Source organism: Anastrepha obliqua, chromosome 1 (genome assembly GCF_027943255.1).
Source record: "Anastrepha obliqua isolate idAnaObli1 chromosome 1, idAnaObli1_1.0, whole genome shotgun sequence".
Taxonomy (NCBI): Eukaryota; Metazoa; Arthropoda; class Insecta; order Diptera; family Tephritidae; genus Anastrepha; species Anastrepha obliqua.
Window position 1 is genome coordinate 43,767,521 of NC_072892.1, and position 18,117 is coordinate 43,785,637.

Below are 18,117 nucleotides of genomic sequence, written 5' to 3' on the forward strand. Positions count from 1 at the left end.
AAAAGAGTGCTTAATTGAAGCGATTTTTATGCACGCTCAATATGCTCAGCATGCTCTGTAAATAAAAATTTCCAAACAAATCACGCTAGCGCGCTGAAAAAAGAGCGGGAGAGAAAGGGAGCGCGCACACTTTGCTGCCAATTAATGCACAACGCATAATTAGTAGAGTGGAGCGCGAGTGCGATCGCAGCTGCAACTACAGCATAGCCACCCACCATTGGGGCGCTCAGCTGTTTATTGTTCAATATTGTGGCGCTCGCCCGTACAACGAGAACGCGATCTCGCGTCACTCGCCAACCCGATCGCACCACACTACACTTGGGATATATATTATATGGGAAGCGCGCTGCGAACGCTCTACAGTTTTGCTTGAAACGTTTGGGAGTGCAGATCGTTGAAGTTGAAATTTGTAGAAAATTTATGAAAACGCACGGTCAAACGCGCGATATACGGTTTCGCAGATATTAAGCAAATTTAAAAAATCAATAAAGAAAGAAACAACATTAAATGAAAAATTTGATGAGAAAACTGGATGAATGCTAAGTATAATACGTACAGCGTGATAATGTTTTAGCAGTGTCCGTTTTGAAGAAATATTACAAATTAAGAGAAAAAACAATAATGTACTAAAATATTTTTAAGTGTCACGAAGTAGCAGCACAAGTTAAAAAATATCAGCAAAAGGTATATGCAGCAACAGCAGTGGCTTAAAAAATTTATTAAGCAAAAGCCAACGCACAACCAACTGGAATTGTGAAACAATTAATTTAGCTTGCGAAACAAAAAGTGATAAATTAAAAAAAAAAAAAAACACAAAAACCAAAAATTTCGTGGCGTGTGTTGAGTTGAAATATCCGTACGGCGCAAGAAAAAACTGAACAGCAGACGTTCAAAAACAACAATAACAATAAACGCGTTTGCGAGTTGTGCATAAATTTGAAAACAAGAAATCGAAAAGCTAAAGAAACAATTAGTAACAAATAAACGAAATCCCCTTAAGGCGGCAAAAAGCAGAAGAGGTTTAAGTGATTGGTTATTAAGAGAAGTGAGCAGTAACAAATTGAAAAAAAAAATTGTATTTAACCAAATACTCAACCAAAGAAGAAGCGAGTTTTAGACAATTATTCATTCACACACAAGAACTTTAGATAAACGTTCATTCTGTGTGCAAGTTCTTCAAAAACTACAAAAAAATTGACCAATACAAATATTTATCATATGGAAACCAATAAAAAGTATCTCTAGTGGCTTTAAGTGCTGAAAAAAGTGTAAAGTTAAAATTTAAAAAAGAAACTGAAAAAAAAAATTCTGAGTGGAACACTAAAAACAGCAGTGAGGCACAAAAGCAAAGAACAACTTTGATACTTGGCCAAAAAGTGGCAGTGACTAAGCGAAAAGCGGTAAGGTAGCGAAAACTTTCCGCAATAAAAAAGCAAAGAAAGTGAAAGAAAGCAAACGTCCGCGCCCCATGCACGCCAGTTAGCCTACAAATAAGGCAATTTCAAGGGAGCGCCGATGCGTGAAAATTCGCAAAGCGAAAAAAAGTCACTCAAACACATAAAGAGTAGCAAACCGTTTAACTGAATGGAGTGAACATTTGCCCCCAACTAGAAACTAAAAAAGATTATTCCGCGCATTTGCATGTCTAACGTAATGTTTGCTGTGACCACACCTCTTCTCCTACAATACAACACACAAACGCTGACTAAATACTGAGCAGCAAAAGAAGAAAAAATACCCGAAAAAAGTAGAAAAATAGTCGAATAAGTGTTACTAAGCACAAAGCCCTTTAACAAACAAACGCGCGCGTGCGTTCACTTTGTTGTTGTGTTTTTTTTTCGAATTTGCTTTTGCACCAATGCCGCGCAATCTACTTCCGCACATAACGATTACATCATTGAAGCATCAGCATCAGCGACAGCAAAAACAAAAGCAAAATCAACAAAAGCAAAAACAACAAAATCAAGTAACAAGTTTCGCTTACACATTACACTTTGTAAGTAGCTGAGTACTATTGCAACAACAACAAATAACAACATTAACATCAACGTGTATGTTAATTTCTCACACCCGCCACTGCATCGAATAATGGCCATAGATTTTCTCATACTCGCCCTACTGCTATTCTCGTTTGTCATCAATTTGCTGGCTTTGGGCGCTTTCTGGGTAACACCAGGTTTGCGCACCACCGCCAATCGTTTCACCATCAACTTGCTTATTATCAATCTAATCGGTTGCCTCATACTCGCCCCAACGCTATTCCTTAGCCAAGCATCGCATAGCGCACGCGAAGAAGAAGATGTCGCTAACTCATCATCAGCAGCAACATTATCCGCTAGCCTCTCACTCGCCGCTTCGGCCAGCGACGACCGCATCGAGATACTCGCCAAGCCCGGTAATCGTCAGATGACGATCAAACACAATGGCAAGCTGGTCGAGCAGGAGGGCGTAATTGTGCGTCGCAATTTGACGAGTTTGCGTGATGGCGAACAGGATCCACGTACAATTGAGACGATCTACAAGTGCAACTCCACGTACTGCCAAGAGCTGACGATTGACGAAGGCACCGATACGATTGTGATCACCGAGATTGAGGAGGAGAATCATGCTGCCGAGGTGGCTAGCTCAACGCATGCCGATGTGGTCGCTTCGCTAATGCCACGGCCACATATACGTTGCTGGTCTATTGATATGGCCGCCGCTTTGGGCGCCCTTGGCGTGCTGCTTGTTGTGGGTGACACTTGGTGCGCTGTGACCGATCCGCTGCGCTATCATACGCGCATCTCCAGCCTAAAGACATGGATCTTTATCGCGCTCACCTGGGTGGTTGGCATACTATTCGGCGCATTATCCGCATTTCGGGAAATCGATTTCACCTCTACAACGGTGTTGCACGAGCAAAGGGGCTTTGTCGAGCTGAACATGTCCTCAGCGAATAACATATTCGGCATGAGTTTCGCTTGCGTCTACTTCGTCATTATCATCTTGTTGCCGTTTGGCTTCGTTTGTGGCATGTACTGGCGCATATTTAGTGAGGCGCGTGAGAATGGCTTGCGTATGCGTCAGAATGGTTCTTCGCCATTATTGCAGAGTGCACTCAACCTGACACACCACCAGCAGAGCTCATCGCTGCAGTACGCGAATATGTGCGCGCACCGTAATTCCGTGTCATCAGCCTCGTCTAATGGTGGGGGCAGCGCTTGCGAGCGTGGTGGCTTACAAATGCAGATCGATCAACGCAAAAGTTCGCCTGTTGGCACGAGACGTGACTCCGCCGCTAAAGTACTTCTGCCTACGATCTCCGATGATGGTCTATCTGATGAAGCCGCTCAGCTGGAGTCGGGTGATTACAACGCCGAACCACTGGTGCCCCTCACGCAGCAACCCAACTATGCCGACCGCAATCAGAATATCCTGCTGACGCTGCAAGCTGCGAGTGGCGAGATTAAGCGCAACTATTCTGCGCGTCAGCTGCCATTGCTTGGTACATCGTCACAGGATCTGCAGGAATCAAGTGGTCTGCAAGGTGTGCGGCAGGTGCACTCTTCACCCAATTTGCATAAATACACACAAGACGCGTTGGAGACGAATTGCTCGCCACATCTGCTGGGCCACCAGCAGCTGCATCCACAAAACGTGCCCACCGTACGCCATCAACAGTTTGCGCCACAAAGCGCAAATCGTCATCACTCGCATGTACTGCAAATTCCTTGCCTGTCACATAGCTCACCCAAAGCACTTAGCTACATGTCAACGTTGCGCCATCGCCTGTCCAACGCATCATCACTCTTCAAGTATCGCGAGGAGTCGCGTACTGTGCGCATCAGCATACTTGTGGTTATCATGTTCCTGGTCTCTTACCTGCCATATGGTTTCCTAGTGCTGTTACAGAGCCGCCTACCCAGTGCCAACTTTGAACATTCCACGCAACTTGCCATTTTCATGCTGCTACTAGGCAATCTCACCTCACCCTTCATATTTGCCTATCGCAACAAGCGTGTACGACGTGGCGTGAAACGTCTTTTCGGCTTGGAATCCCGCACACGCGAACGTTCCCTGCAACGGCAGAGCAGCTCTAGCGGACGCGGCAGTGGCTTCTTAAATCGTCATTGCGCAGGCACGCGTAACGGCGCCAATATGCGTCGCAACATAAGCAAAGTATCGACATGTTCGCTCAACTCCTGCAAATTCCTAACACCGCAAAGTTCGCTCAACAGCACGGCAGGACCACCGTCGGGGACGCCAAATAGGCATAGCAGTCCGGCGCGCATACACGGACTGCGACCGAACAGCAGCTGCAGCACGATCATCAACTTTGGCGCGCCGCACACAACAATAACAACGCAAGCCACAGAAGCTACCCAAACGACTGCATCGCCAGCTGCGACTAAAAGCTGCAATACCCAAATACCGCTTAAAACAACACTTGTCACCAATGGCAATTCGCCGAATGGCACAGCGCGCATTACAGAGGCGCTGCCAGCGGCGAACGGCAAATTTGCAGCCAAGCGTAGTCTCTTCAAGATCTTCTTTCAGAGTTCGCGGAATTTAGGCTGTGCAGCAGCGCAGTCCTGCGCGCAAGGCAAAGAGACTGACGTGGAGCCAGCAGACGTGTGAGGCGCACAAACTAGCCACAAGTGGCATAGAGAAAGACATAGATCGCAGCGTCGCAGACAGCCAGTCAGCCAGCCGCCAGCTAGCTACTATGCGCCAGCATAGCCGGTGTTGAGGCACAAAGCAGTCTTGAAAGACAGCGTGCAGTCCATACGCGGCCGGCAGCTGACAAAGCAGTAATTCGAATGCTACAAGCAGCCCCCACATGGACACTACAATAGCCATTGTCATCGTCATCGTCAGTTTGCAGCTCGAGCAGTTTTGGAAGTGGTAAGCGCGTTTTAGAGAACCAAGCAAACCAAGTAAACCAGAAACCAGTCAGTATTCAGTATTCGATTTTTATGTGCTAAGTAATAAAACTTAAGAGCGCTAGCAGTAATTATAGATATAGATCTGTTAAGTATCCAACCACAATCACTTTGTTAGTGGGCGTTTAAGCTGTTTGCTGAATTGCTGAATTTGTAGCGTTTATTCTTGCGCTAAGTGCTTAAGCAAGACAAAAAGTGCTTAAGCTTAGTAGAAGCAAAAAGTAAAGGGAGTTGTAAGAAAAAATTAATGTTTTGCAAATAAGAAAGTCGGCTAACGCGGATTAAACAATTCAAATAGAAAGAAATAATAGAACGTGGTTATCAAATATGTATCTAGTGTCATGTTTGGCGGAGTATTTGCATAAAAAGTAATAAGCATACGAAAAATACACTTGTACCTATGCATATGCATGTTTGTGTGTGTGTGTGTCGTGTAGTTTTGCAAATTGAAAGTACCTCAAGTTGATGTGATGAAACCTGAAAAGCTAAAAATTAAATGTATGTATGTAGAGGAAAGGCACAGGTATCGACTTACTTGAATTATTTTTTTATTTTTTATTTGTACAAGTGAAAGTGACTTAAAGATATGTTGAAAGAAATTAGCAAAAATATTGTATATAAAATTATATTATAAGCTAAAAGCTTGCAAAATTTATATGAAATAGAGATTTAATTGAACATTAACAGTGTCAAGTGCGTAGATCATTTCAAATGATAAGAAAATTAAATAAAAGAATTAATTAATTTACGCTGATTAGAAAAAAGTTGAAAAAAATTAAATATTTGGGTAAGCTATTAAATAGTTCAAATCTAAAAGCTTGAGTCGAAAAAAAAATATTTGCCAATATTTGTAAATGCATATGAAAAATTTTACATGATATCTGTGAACTTTTGGCGTAGCAGTTTGTCTGACTTTAGATTATAAAATTAAAATTAAAATAAAACTAAAATTGAATTTAAAAATTTTCAAAGTAATTTATTCCATGCACTCCTGTATCCCTAAATTTTAAAATTTTCATAAAAATTTTATTCAAATTATGCATAAGTAATTGCTATGAATGGGTAATAGTTTCAATGTTGCACAATAACTCAGTGCTTTAGTGATTAATAGCTAGAAAGTGCCAAGTCGACGGAGTTCTTACCAAAGTTCACAGATTTTTACACATAACAGGGGGCGCAAAATTAAGCACCCAATTTGCATTTTGAAAAACTTTTTTCATAAATAGAGATTAAAGTTTTAAGGCAACCTAAATCTTGCGATAGGGTGATTAATTTTGCGCCGCCTTGTACATTCAAGTATACGTACCATACTTACGTAGTGAATACGTATGCATCTAGGCGTGTATGTGTATATACAGAGCAAACACCAGTAATTTCGTATACATCATTGCATAATATCAATAATAAAGTGGTTCACGCTCGAATTGAAATCGATTAATTGCTATAGCTAATCGTTGTAATGTAAACTCAACAGAACTTTCCATTTATTGCAACACGTAAAAGCTGTAATTAACTTATAACATTCTAATAATGTGACTCATAAATATTTATTTTATATATATATGTATATGTATATATACATATATGTATATATAGTTTAAGAAGAAACAGCACTCACACACACACACACACATAAAGAAACTATCATAAAAATAATTACAAATTACCAAAGTAACTAGCAGTGCAGAAAATGGCAGCATTAAATTGAAATTTTTGTAGCGAAAAAAAAAAATAAAAAGTGCAAAAGAAATAATTAAATTCAAATTCAATTATTTACAAATCGAAATCGAAAATGAAATCACGAATTGCTTTTGCTATTGAAATGGCAAGCGGGAAATTCATAAAATCAAATCTATGAAACTATAAAAATTTTACGAAGCGCACGCGCTTGTATTGTGCAGCGAGGGTAATAATTTTCACACACTTTGTTAACTGTTCCATTATGAATAAAAGTGAATGCGCTTAGTCTTCTAAAAACTTTGTATTCGTGTATACATTTCTTTGCCACACAATTTTTCCTACTTTTAAGTGCTCTTTTCCAAACAAATCGCAGACAATTTAAAAATGAATGGCACTGTTTTTTTCTACACATTATAATTCTGCGTTTTTTTCTACTTCTTGCTTACTTAGTATGTACATTCATATGTACATTTAACATTCACCTGGCGTATTATATTGCATCTGCAATACTTAGTAGTTTAAATACATATTCATGTACAGTGGGTATAGGCAATGCTAAGTAGTTGGTCATTTGACAGTTCATATGTGTGCATATGTATGTACAGTGGGCTCGCTTCGGCTGAAATCGTGTTGCAGTGAAAAGTGAAAAGAATTATTAGGGAAATATTTGCGTAAAATTAAAAAAGGGGATGAAAAAATTTTTTTTTAAATTATATCAATATTTTTTTTTTTACTTTTCTTATATCTTTTTCTTATATCTAAATACAAGCAAAGAGAACTAGCTGCCTTACTTGTGACATACATAAATGATTTTTGTTAATTGCGTTTTTAAAAGTGAATATTATAAACCTTTTTTAATATTCAACATGTTGAAATTATTCCCCTTTACAAAATTTCTTTTTACAACTTAAATTTTTGTTTACTTATTAAATATTTTATAATATTTATATCCTCAACCTACATACGTTCAAAGCAGCTTCGGTACAAAAACAACTTACAATTGTTTTTGTTAAAATTGTTAATAATTAAAAAATTAATTTTTCTAATAATTTGCTTGAAACAGCTGCTTTACAACAACAATTCAAAGTATTAGCAAATTTGCAAGAATAACTTCTAGAAAAGCATAATTTTCAGTAAAAGTTTTTTAAAGCGAAAAAACAGAAAAAGTAATTAAAATATTCATCCTTTTTTATTAAACAATTTTTTCTACCAATTTAAATTTTCCTAGACATTTTTTTATATTTTTTTCCGTTTTTTATTATTATATATATATTAGCTATTTTTTTATAACTTCTTTTATATTGAACTTTTAACTGTTTTCATCTCTGGTCTATATATTTTTTTTTCTATTTAAAATGCATTATTTCATACAAATAAAAATTTTTTGATAATTTTTTTTGTTTTTTTTTTTTTGTTTTAACTAATTTTTTGAGTTTTTCTATTTTTATAAGTCTTTTTTAATAAAATTATATGAAAGACATTTTTTGCATAAAATCAATTTTTCGGCTTTTTGTCTTTTTTTATTTCGCCCTAGTTCTTTTCTCTTTAATTTTCTTTCTTTTCTCTATAATTTTGATTTCTTATAAACTTTCTATAAACTTTTTATACAAAATTATTTAAAATTGACTTTTTGAATGAAATTAGCTTTTTTTGACTTTTTGTCGTAATGTTTGATTTCATCCTATTTTTTTTTATTTAACTCGAAAAATAATAAAAAACTTTAAGAAATAGTAGGAAGTATGAAAAAATTATATAAAACCATATATTAAATAAAAAAAAATAAAAGTGTAAATTAATACAGGCACATTTCCTTACGATATAAATTCGTATAACAAAAAATTTCTCAAATAGCACACAAAAATATAAAAGCGTCCAATGGGAAAACAAAAAAATCAAACAACTTTAACTAACCAGTATTAATAACAGTACAAAATAATGGAACGCCTACAGAATTTTTAATAAAAGGACTACAACATTTTGGCGCTTCTTACAACGTAATGAATAGGCTAGTAGTATTACTTTATTTTTTCCATTCAAATTATTTTCAGTTAATTTTTATGCAACTGGCGCCCACTGTATCTGCACATGTATACTATATGTAAACGTACCGTAATTAAAATACTTTCATGTATACGCAAAATTTCCCCAAGCTTGCGATTTGATTTTCACATTGAAAGTCTAGCCAAGGCACTGGGGCCCAAAAACACGATTTTATACTACAAAAGTCTCTTTTTTTACTTTATTTAAAAATATACATATGTATGTATATGTGAAATAAATAGGTAATTTTGTTCAATTTTGTTTTGTATTGTGTGTTCTTTTTGTATTATGCTCGGAGAAGTTTTTGTAAAAACTTGCCGTCTGTAGCAATTCTAAAGTAAATAAAAAGAGAAATTTCTTTAAAAAATTTATTAAAAAAAAGAAAAAAATACCAAAAATCCACTATGAAAGTATATGTAGATATGTATGCTCTTAAAGGCAAATGTTAATTAGGATGAATTTGAAATAGTCAATTATTGTTGTCAATATGATTGCATAGGAATTAGAAAAGGTTTAGTAATATTTTCGTGCAGAAAGCAAAATACCTCATTAGCTTTAATTCTAAAGAAGAAGAAAAAAAACCAAAGCCATAACTACAACAATAAAACAAAACAAAGTAGCGAATACACATGCGTCCAATTGAAAAACTGTCTGCTTGTAATGAACTAAAAAGAAGCAAAATGCATAAATTGTAGTAAATACACATTTGAATAGCATTAGATGTTTATCGATTTGCGAAATCAGCGCAAGGTCTATTTGCAGTAAAACACACACGAGCACACAATTTGAGCACGAAATTCAATAAATAATAGATTCAAATCATGGTAATATATAGGCAGACATTTGCGACATTACTTGAAAATCTACTCTTTTAAAGAGTTGAAAGATAGCTGAATTATTGCTGAATTACCGCTGAATAACCGCCGAATTTATTTAAATAGAAAAATATCAGTTTAGTTTACTTGAAAATAATAATTTATGAAAACTATAAATATTTGCTGAATTATTGCTAAATGCGTGACTGCAAAAAGGAAATGAAATACTTCTATTGAAAAAAGCTGCACTTAATTTTGAAGTTTGCAGCATTTTTTCGAGTTTTTCTTAAACAAAGTGCTGAAGAATAGTGAAGTTTCTAGCTGAATAGGCGCTGAATTCATATCAGTGTACTTTAATTGCACCAAAAGAAAAATTAATATTTGCTGAATTAAAGCTAAATGCGTGCATGTGAAACACTAAGTTAATTTGTTTATGAAAAATAAGGAAGTTTGTAGCTGAATAGGCGCTGAATTCATATCAGTGTGCTTGAATTACACCAAAAGAAAAATAAATATTTGCTGAATTAAAGCTGAATGCTTGCATGTGAGGCACTAAGTTAATTTGTTTATGACAACAAAACAAGAGGCTTAAAAATGCAGCGGCACCTTGCTGAATTCATTTAGACGGCACCCAAATGCGATCACATGCATTTAATAACAATTTAAAATACACATGTTTAGCAAAGCAAAAAGCAAACTCCGAATTCAAGCACTGAAAATATCGATTTTTGCGTAAAACCACTTTGATTGAATTATTAAAAATGAAAATCAAAAACGCTGAATGCATTTTAATAGCGCTGAATTAATTTTAATTGCGCTGAATTAATTTCAATTGCACTGAATAACACCAATTACCATTACACGCTAGTTTAGGCTCGAAAAATATGCGCTGAATTTAACTTAAGAGCGGCGAATAATGTTAAACACCACTTTTATAGATGCTCTAAAACCATTGCATTTTATTTTTTTATGCTGTGAAAAGAAACGTGCGCTGAATTATAGCAGAATGTACAGAATTTACGCAAACTGCGTGTTATAACACCAAAAATCGTTACTTATTTCAACAGCTCAAAAAAAAAAAAAAACACACAAATCTAACTTACAAAGTAGCTTTGAATAATATATACTAAATTATGCTGAATAATACCAAATATTGCTTGCTTTACTTGGCAAACAAACAGAATTTCAATCAAACATCTAAGTTGAAAAACGAAAAAAAAAAACACAATCATGAAAAAATCAACATAAAATTACTAAGCACGCCATACTTTCAAACCCCATGTAGCTTTACTAATGTAATTAATTATAATTATAAATTAAGTTCCACCAAAAATAACAAAAAAATTATATTTCTCACAACATACACATTTTTATATTTTGAAAGTAATTTTTCAATACAATTTGCGCCGCTAAATTGCTACCAAGCAAATTTATTTGTACTATGTACTCTTTTGTGTAATTTTTATATTGTAAATACATACACATACATATACAGAAAATATAATATCTATGTTTTTATCGAACTCGAATGTTCACTGCAAAATAGATTTATAAATAAAAAATATATTTTTTCTTTTTTCAATGTTATAATAACCAGGTATTGTAGTGCAAAGGAGTGGAACCGAAATACAAAAATGAAATGTCAAATGAAAAGCCAAATGTGATGTTGCAACAATTGTTTTATTTTTTTAACAAAAATTACCAACTAATTATTTATAACTAGCATTAAAGAATTTTTAAAAACTTATCTAATAGATAATGACAAAAACAAAACTATGTCTATGACTGTCTGTTAAAACTTAACTTTAAGCTATAAAATATTTGTAAAAGATTGATGATAACTGAAAGCTTTTTTATTAATTATTTATTTTTCCAATCAAATGTGAAAACAAACCAGAGAAAATATCTAATTAAGTGATATCTGATATGTGACAAAACAATATGTTTAAGCATAAAAAACATTAAAACAAATAACTATTTATTCTAATATAAAATAAAAAATAAAAATAGAAAATTAAAAAGAGAAAACTAAAACGAAAACTAAACTTAAAAAAAAGAAAACTTAAACAAAATAAAACAAATTGATATTTGATGTGTCTTAAAATGCTGTGTTTTTTTTCTTTGCATCTTGTGTGGGCATTCGCTGTTAAAATTCAGGATAAGTATTGGGAAGGCGTTCAATATTCAAAAAATATTGAACGGAAAATACTAAATAATGGAGTCGGGTGGGCTTGTGTGTAATCACCAAACGTTTAAGCGCGCGTCGACGCCCGCTGTGGAGAAGAAACATCATGAAAAGCTGCGCGAAATAACCATTTGGCTTTCGGAAGTGGTAATAAACTGTAAGTTGCTCCATTTGTAGCACAGCACCGAGTCGCACCTACATCACAAATTGGAGAAGAAGCTCTATCAAAACAATTAAGAAAAAATGTAGAAACCAGTTACATACATAGGCGAATGTGGCGTATATGCGTATACATAGGTACATACACCATTTAACGGAAGGAAAAGTGTGGTGATGTCAGATTTTTAACTATTAGAGTCGCTCGTAGGAGTATGCTTTATTCAATTTCAGTAGAATTATATAATGTAGGTATCGGCGAATTTCAGTTTGCGTGGGAGGTGCTACGCCTCCTTTTCGATACCTACTACTTTTCGCCATCACTAATTTGTGTAACTGTATCAAATTTCGTTATCTTAGCTTTTGTGGTTCGGAAGAAAAGCGAGGGGAAATTTCAATTCATATGGGAGATGCCTCGCCTCTTTTTCCATACCTACCGCTTTGCACCATAAGTACAGTATATTCAACTGATGCATTCGTGCCAAGTTTTAGTTACCTAGCTTAATGCTTTTCACATTTGAGTCTATATGCCAGACACCACGCCTACTGTAAGTATTCCCTTCAAATCGATGTATGTATCACTAGGCCTTTTCTATTCGCCATTGCCCTGCTCGCTATCTCCAAGCTCGATTAACTTGACGAAAAATTTGCATGTGAAAGCAATAACATAGTTATCGAGTAAGATTCACTGCTAGCGAGTATGGCTATAGCTTATTAGGCCGCACTGCTCATGTACCAGCTCATGTAATTTAAGGCAGCTCTCTTCTCGCTTTGCCGACATATGTTTATTTGCTTCATTTATTCGCCAATTGCTAATTCTTGGTGAAAAAAGAGGCCTATTCAAATCGAGTAAAACAAACACTTCCCTTGAATCCAAAGCTGCTTATGATTTGGCAGCACTGCTTTATTTTTGTTTTGGCAAACTGTTATGTAATAGCATTGCTTTTCAAAGCATCCCGCCTGAAAGTATGCAAAATGGTTCAATCTCGGCATAGGACAAGCATCCTGCTGCATGTCGCCAAAACTGTTATGCAACTCCATTGCTTTTCAGAGCACTGTACCTAGTAAAATAAAATCTCTACTTATAAATGGTGATCAGATTGGAGGTAGTTTTTCCAATAAGGGGTTTTTAACATGTCACGGTGGCTACTGTCATTTCATCATGGAAAGACTTACTATATGTCTCAACAACTTTTACAAATCGTACTATTGTATTACGAAAATCGATGGATCGTGAAAAATTTTCATTGCGCGCTCAGATCAACTTATGGCCAATTTTTGGCGTAATGGCTACTTCAATAAGCCAAATTGAAGTATTTGGGCTGACGAAAAACCAACCGATTCAGCAGGCATTACATCCATTGAAATTAACCGTTTGGTGCGGCCTATAGGATGAAGGAATCATCAGCCCACATTTCATCAAAGACGAGGCTGGCGTCAATGTAACAGTGAATGACAAACGCTATCGCGCCATAATAAACAACTTTTTGGTGCCGGCAATTAAAGCCCGTAATCTCCACAACATTTGGTTTCAACAAGACGGCGCTACTTGCCATACATCCCATGAAACAATGGATTTACCGCGTCGTCGTTTCGGTGAGCCATTTATCTCTCGTCTCGGATCAGTGGATTAGCCACCAAGTGATATCACACTTTTGGACTTTTATATGGGCAGCTTCGATTGAGGCATTTCTGAAGTTATTCGCGAGATACCGACCGAAGTCCCCCAGCGAGTCATTCAAAATTGAAGTTTACAGATGGCCGAATTACATCGCAGTTGCTGGGAATATTTAAAATTAATTATCTTTAAAAAATAAATGTCATGAATGGTTCACACAAAAATAATAAAGATTGCGCAATCCATTTAAGTTTTCCTTGTTTTGTTACAATTTGAAATCCGATACCTTCAAATTGATCACCCTTGGTACCTATATCCCTTGATCATTGCTAAATTGTTGCTGCTTTCACATACAAATTTTTCGCTTGGCGTGTAGCGGAATTCTTTAGTGAGTAGAGGAGGGGTAAATCGAAAGCGGCGAATGTTACAGCAGAAACTTTACAAAAAATAAAAAAAAGTGTGTGGTCTAGTAAGAGTCTGACGTAACAGGTCTTCATTTCACTTATTTAAGCAATTAAAACCTTAATGCTTAATTGAAACCCAAATGCCACCCTCTGAAAGCTGTTTCTAACGCTGCATTCTATTCACTAATAGAATGAAATGTCATGAATTTTTTGAAAAAGATAAACAAATAAAAAGAAATGGCATGCGAAATTATTGGTCAGTAAACTCAGACACTAATTTGCTTTGACTTCCATTGTTCCAAATTCACAAATAAAATCAAAATATTTTCACTCGTGAAATGGTAAATGAGTAAGCCTGTAATTGAGGCATGTGAGCCCCAAAGTCAATAATTGGATTTAAAACATAATTATGTCAATAATGGTTTACGTCAGGACATAGTATTACGCTGCTGGCGCTGCCGGTGTAGTTTAATAGGTGAACTAAATATTGGCATACCATTCAGGACCATCCATTCTAGACTTAATTCAAATAAAAGTAAAGGTTTTCTATATTTATTGCACATAAGTTTTCTTAATTTATAAATTTAATATTTAATTTAAAACAATTGTAATAATCAATTACTTTAATAATTCGCAATGCATCATAATGGCTAAATGGCTAGCTGACAACACTAGATTTTCTTGATAATCCCGAAATTTCGGGACATCGAGATTGGCATTTCAATAACACTCTCACTGTAACAAGAATATGATTGGTTTAAGATTGTCCATATCGGGATCCCGAAATTTCGGGATCGATAATAAAAGCTATTGATTTCTGTTAAAATTTAATTATGTAAATATAATCACGGAGATTGTAAATTTATAATTGTGCTAGAGAGAAAAGTGTGCATCATATTTTAATTGGTTAGAGGACTTAAAATCATAACCCAGTATTTCTTAACTACGTGAAAAGTCATAATAATCTGACTTGTGCAGTACCTTGGAAGTCCGCTAAATATATTTTTAGCTTTTTAAGGTTTCCGATGTACAAGAATGCGACATAATAATCTGTAATACGGCTGTGCATCCCACCCTGTTATATGATGGGTTCTAAAAAACCCCCCGAAAGAAAACTTCAAACAGCAGAAATGAAAATGCTGAGATGGTCAACATGGCTCACAACGTTGGGCAATGTACCAAACCGATGCATTTGTGGAAGTCTTAAAATCGCGACGATTGAGCAAAAAATACAAGGTAGCCTTCCGCACTGCTATGGTCATGTTCAGAGAAAGCCTGAATCCGATATGACAAAGAAAGTTCAAATCATCGTTACGGCGCAAATGAAGCCAGGTCGACCCCAACAGCGACATGAAATGTGCGAATTTAAACACCCAGATGAGCCAATATGAGCCAACCCTTTTGTTTTGCTTACAATACAGGGTGGTTAAATTTCAAGGGCCGATGTTGAATGTGAACCACACCTAAACGTCAACGACACCGTTGGACTTCTTTAGTTGGAGTTATTTGAAAGAAAAGGTGTACGCCGATAAGCCAGCAACAATTCAAAAGCTAAATGATGAGATAATTCGGCGCATTAACGACATAGAACCTCAATTATGCCTCAGTGTCATCGAAAATTTGGACCATCGGATGGAGGTGTGCCGCCATTTGGCCAATATTTTGTTCTATACGTAATTGAGCCATACCAATATTATTATAATAAACGGAAATGAAAATAATTTCCTAAAAAAATTGTATTTTATTCAAAATCAACACCGGCTCTTGAAACTTAACCACCCTTTATATTTGGTAGTGATTTTCTACGCTTTGATAACCAATTGGGATAGTTCGTTTTAATAAAAATGTTGTAATTCATATTAATTGAATACTATATAAAGAATGCAATCTAATTAGGAATGTCAACCCCAGTATCCCGAAATTTCGGGATCAACAGTAAATGCTAATATTAGCAACTCTAAATCTAATAACTTATTTTAATTGGATTATTCCAGCTTTATTCGGCCAGGCAACATAGACTATCAGAAGCCATAGACTTAACAGGACACAAGGGTAGGTATTTATCATATTGTCATACTATAAATACAGTTATAGGGCTGTCACAATGGCAACGCATTTGAGTGACGTAACGTGTAAAACGTACCGTGGGGCCACAATGAAAGCATTGCCGCATACAAACAAAAAAAGCAGATATTCTTGTCGTGAAAGCAAATATTGGATTTCATTGTGTATAAAAACGTTGTTGTTAGTTATGAAATATGGTATAAAATTAATGCTTGTTGACGCCAGAGTGTTTTAGTAGAATTTATTTGAGTCGTAGATGGTGGGTACAACCGTAACTTCGAGATCGGGGCGTACATTCATATTTCAGGACAACTAGAATCCTGATTTTTTTCTTACCTTTCAAGCTTTTATTGAAAATATAAGGGTTCATTTGAATTGACTCAATTAATTTAAATTGTACTTATTTTCTGCATTTGATATAAGAAAAACCACCATCGATAAAAATTTGTGCGATACAAAATTATTCTTCTTTAAAAAGGTGTCAGTTTTGCCGCACTAGCCTTACGGCAAAAGTAGAAAGTTGCCAGACACGCCCTCGACTCAAATATATATAGTTTATTTTACTGTCAGTAGAATTCGTTGCTACAACGGACGGAAAGGACCCATTGTGACGGGCCTATTACTTGCGCGAGTCGAGCTGGAATACTGAACTCACAAAATGAGTAGTTCAGGTTTTTCTTGTAGGGCGTTGGCAATAGCTTTTAGTATTTTACTTACTTAGTATTAAAATTACTTGTTGGTTTCAACATTTCAAATCCTCTCTTACCAATTCATTCGAAACCTCTCTAATAATATATAAAAATATTATATTCTGAAAGTGCCACTTCAACGGCTGCATCAGCGCATTACTAAAACCTTTAACTAAAAACAGAAAAAATCAGACCCTTGAACTCACACATAAAAAGAAGTGGACGTACAAGCAGAACAAAAAACAAAGTTATAAAGGGTGATTAAGTTTCAAGGGCCGATGTTGATTTTGAATAAAATACAATTTTTTTAAGAAATTATTATCATTTCTCTTCATTATGGTAATATTGGTATAGCTCAATTACGTGTGGAACAAAATATAGGCCAAATGGCTGCCGCGGCCTCGGCGGCACACCTCCATCCGATGGTCCAAATTTTCGATTACGCTGAGGCATAATTGAGGTTCTATGCCGTTAATGTGCCGAATTAATTCATCCTTTAGCTCTTGAATTGTTGCTGGCTTATCGACGTACACCTTTTCTTTCAAATAACCCCAAAGAAAGAAGTCCAACGGTGTCGTTGACGATTAGGTGTGGTTCACATTCAACATCGGCCCTTGAAATTTAACCACTCTATATAATTTCTAAAACCAAATATATCGAAAAGCATTAGGTTTTTGACGTCATATGATCAAATTAATCAGAAATGACCAAAGCACTAAAGTAAATAAAACGACTTACCCCGTAACCCTGTAAATTCTATTCTTTAATAGCTTTTAGAATAGCAACAGCAAGAAAACGTGAATTTCTTATAATAATTTTTTTTAATGATTTTCTAAAAATAGTGTTTTTTGTAGGTTCGTTTCTATTTTTAATGATATTCTCTTTTGTATTTAAAAAAAATGACTTTAAATTTATATTTGCCCAACGAAATCTTAGCCATCTTTACTCAAAATGATCTACAGAATTTTGTATGGCTTATTATTTATTTTTTGTTCTTTTGTTCTATACAAATAACCAACCCTAACGTATTTACATTTACTCAAATACAAGCATACATACTTAGTCGAAAACCATTTTTCATTGCCATCAAATTAGACCAATCACTTTTAGAGACCGAAAATTGACAGCGATCAAAGACAAATGATTAAGTTCTTGAGTTGCCACAAAAGAATATTTTTTTTACACAAAAGAATAAGTGTAACCACATATGTATGTGCATATGTGCCCACATATACATATACAATGTATACATATGTATGTATTTATGTGCTTGTATGCGAACTTACATATTCGCCTGTAAGTGTTCTTAAGAATTTTTCCAATGAGTTTAAGGCTTTACCTTTTTGGTTTTTAAGTAATTGACTTTGTCAGCTCGTCAATGCCACAACGCTTACGGATGGCAGTGGCAATGGTTCTATGCCAATTATTGTTGTTGGTTATTTGCAAAGAGAACATAAAAATCGCATTTACGAAGTACTAATAAGTTAAATACGGCGGCATGCCAAATATATGTGAACTTACACGCATACGAAGCACTAAAGTGA

The 18,117-nt window shown here is 35.4% G+C and overlaps 1 protein-coding gene across 1 annotated transcript; it reads left to right on the forward strand.

Annotated features, from left to right (window-relative positions):
- The first annotated feature begins 390 nt into the window (after nucleotides 1–390).
- On the forward strand, nucleotides 391–5,583 carry LOC129235340 (uncharacterized). The gene has a single exon (XM_054869134.1). It carries the CDS (start codon nucleotides 2,089–2,091, stop codon nucleotides 4,615–4,617), a length of 2,529 nt encoding a protein of 842 aa, XP_054725109.1. The 5' UTR covers nucleotides 391–2,088; the 3' UTR covers nucleotides 4,618–5,583.
- The last annotated feature ends 12,534 nt before the right edge of the window (nucleotides 5,584–18,117 follow it).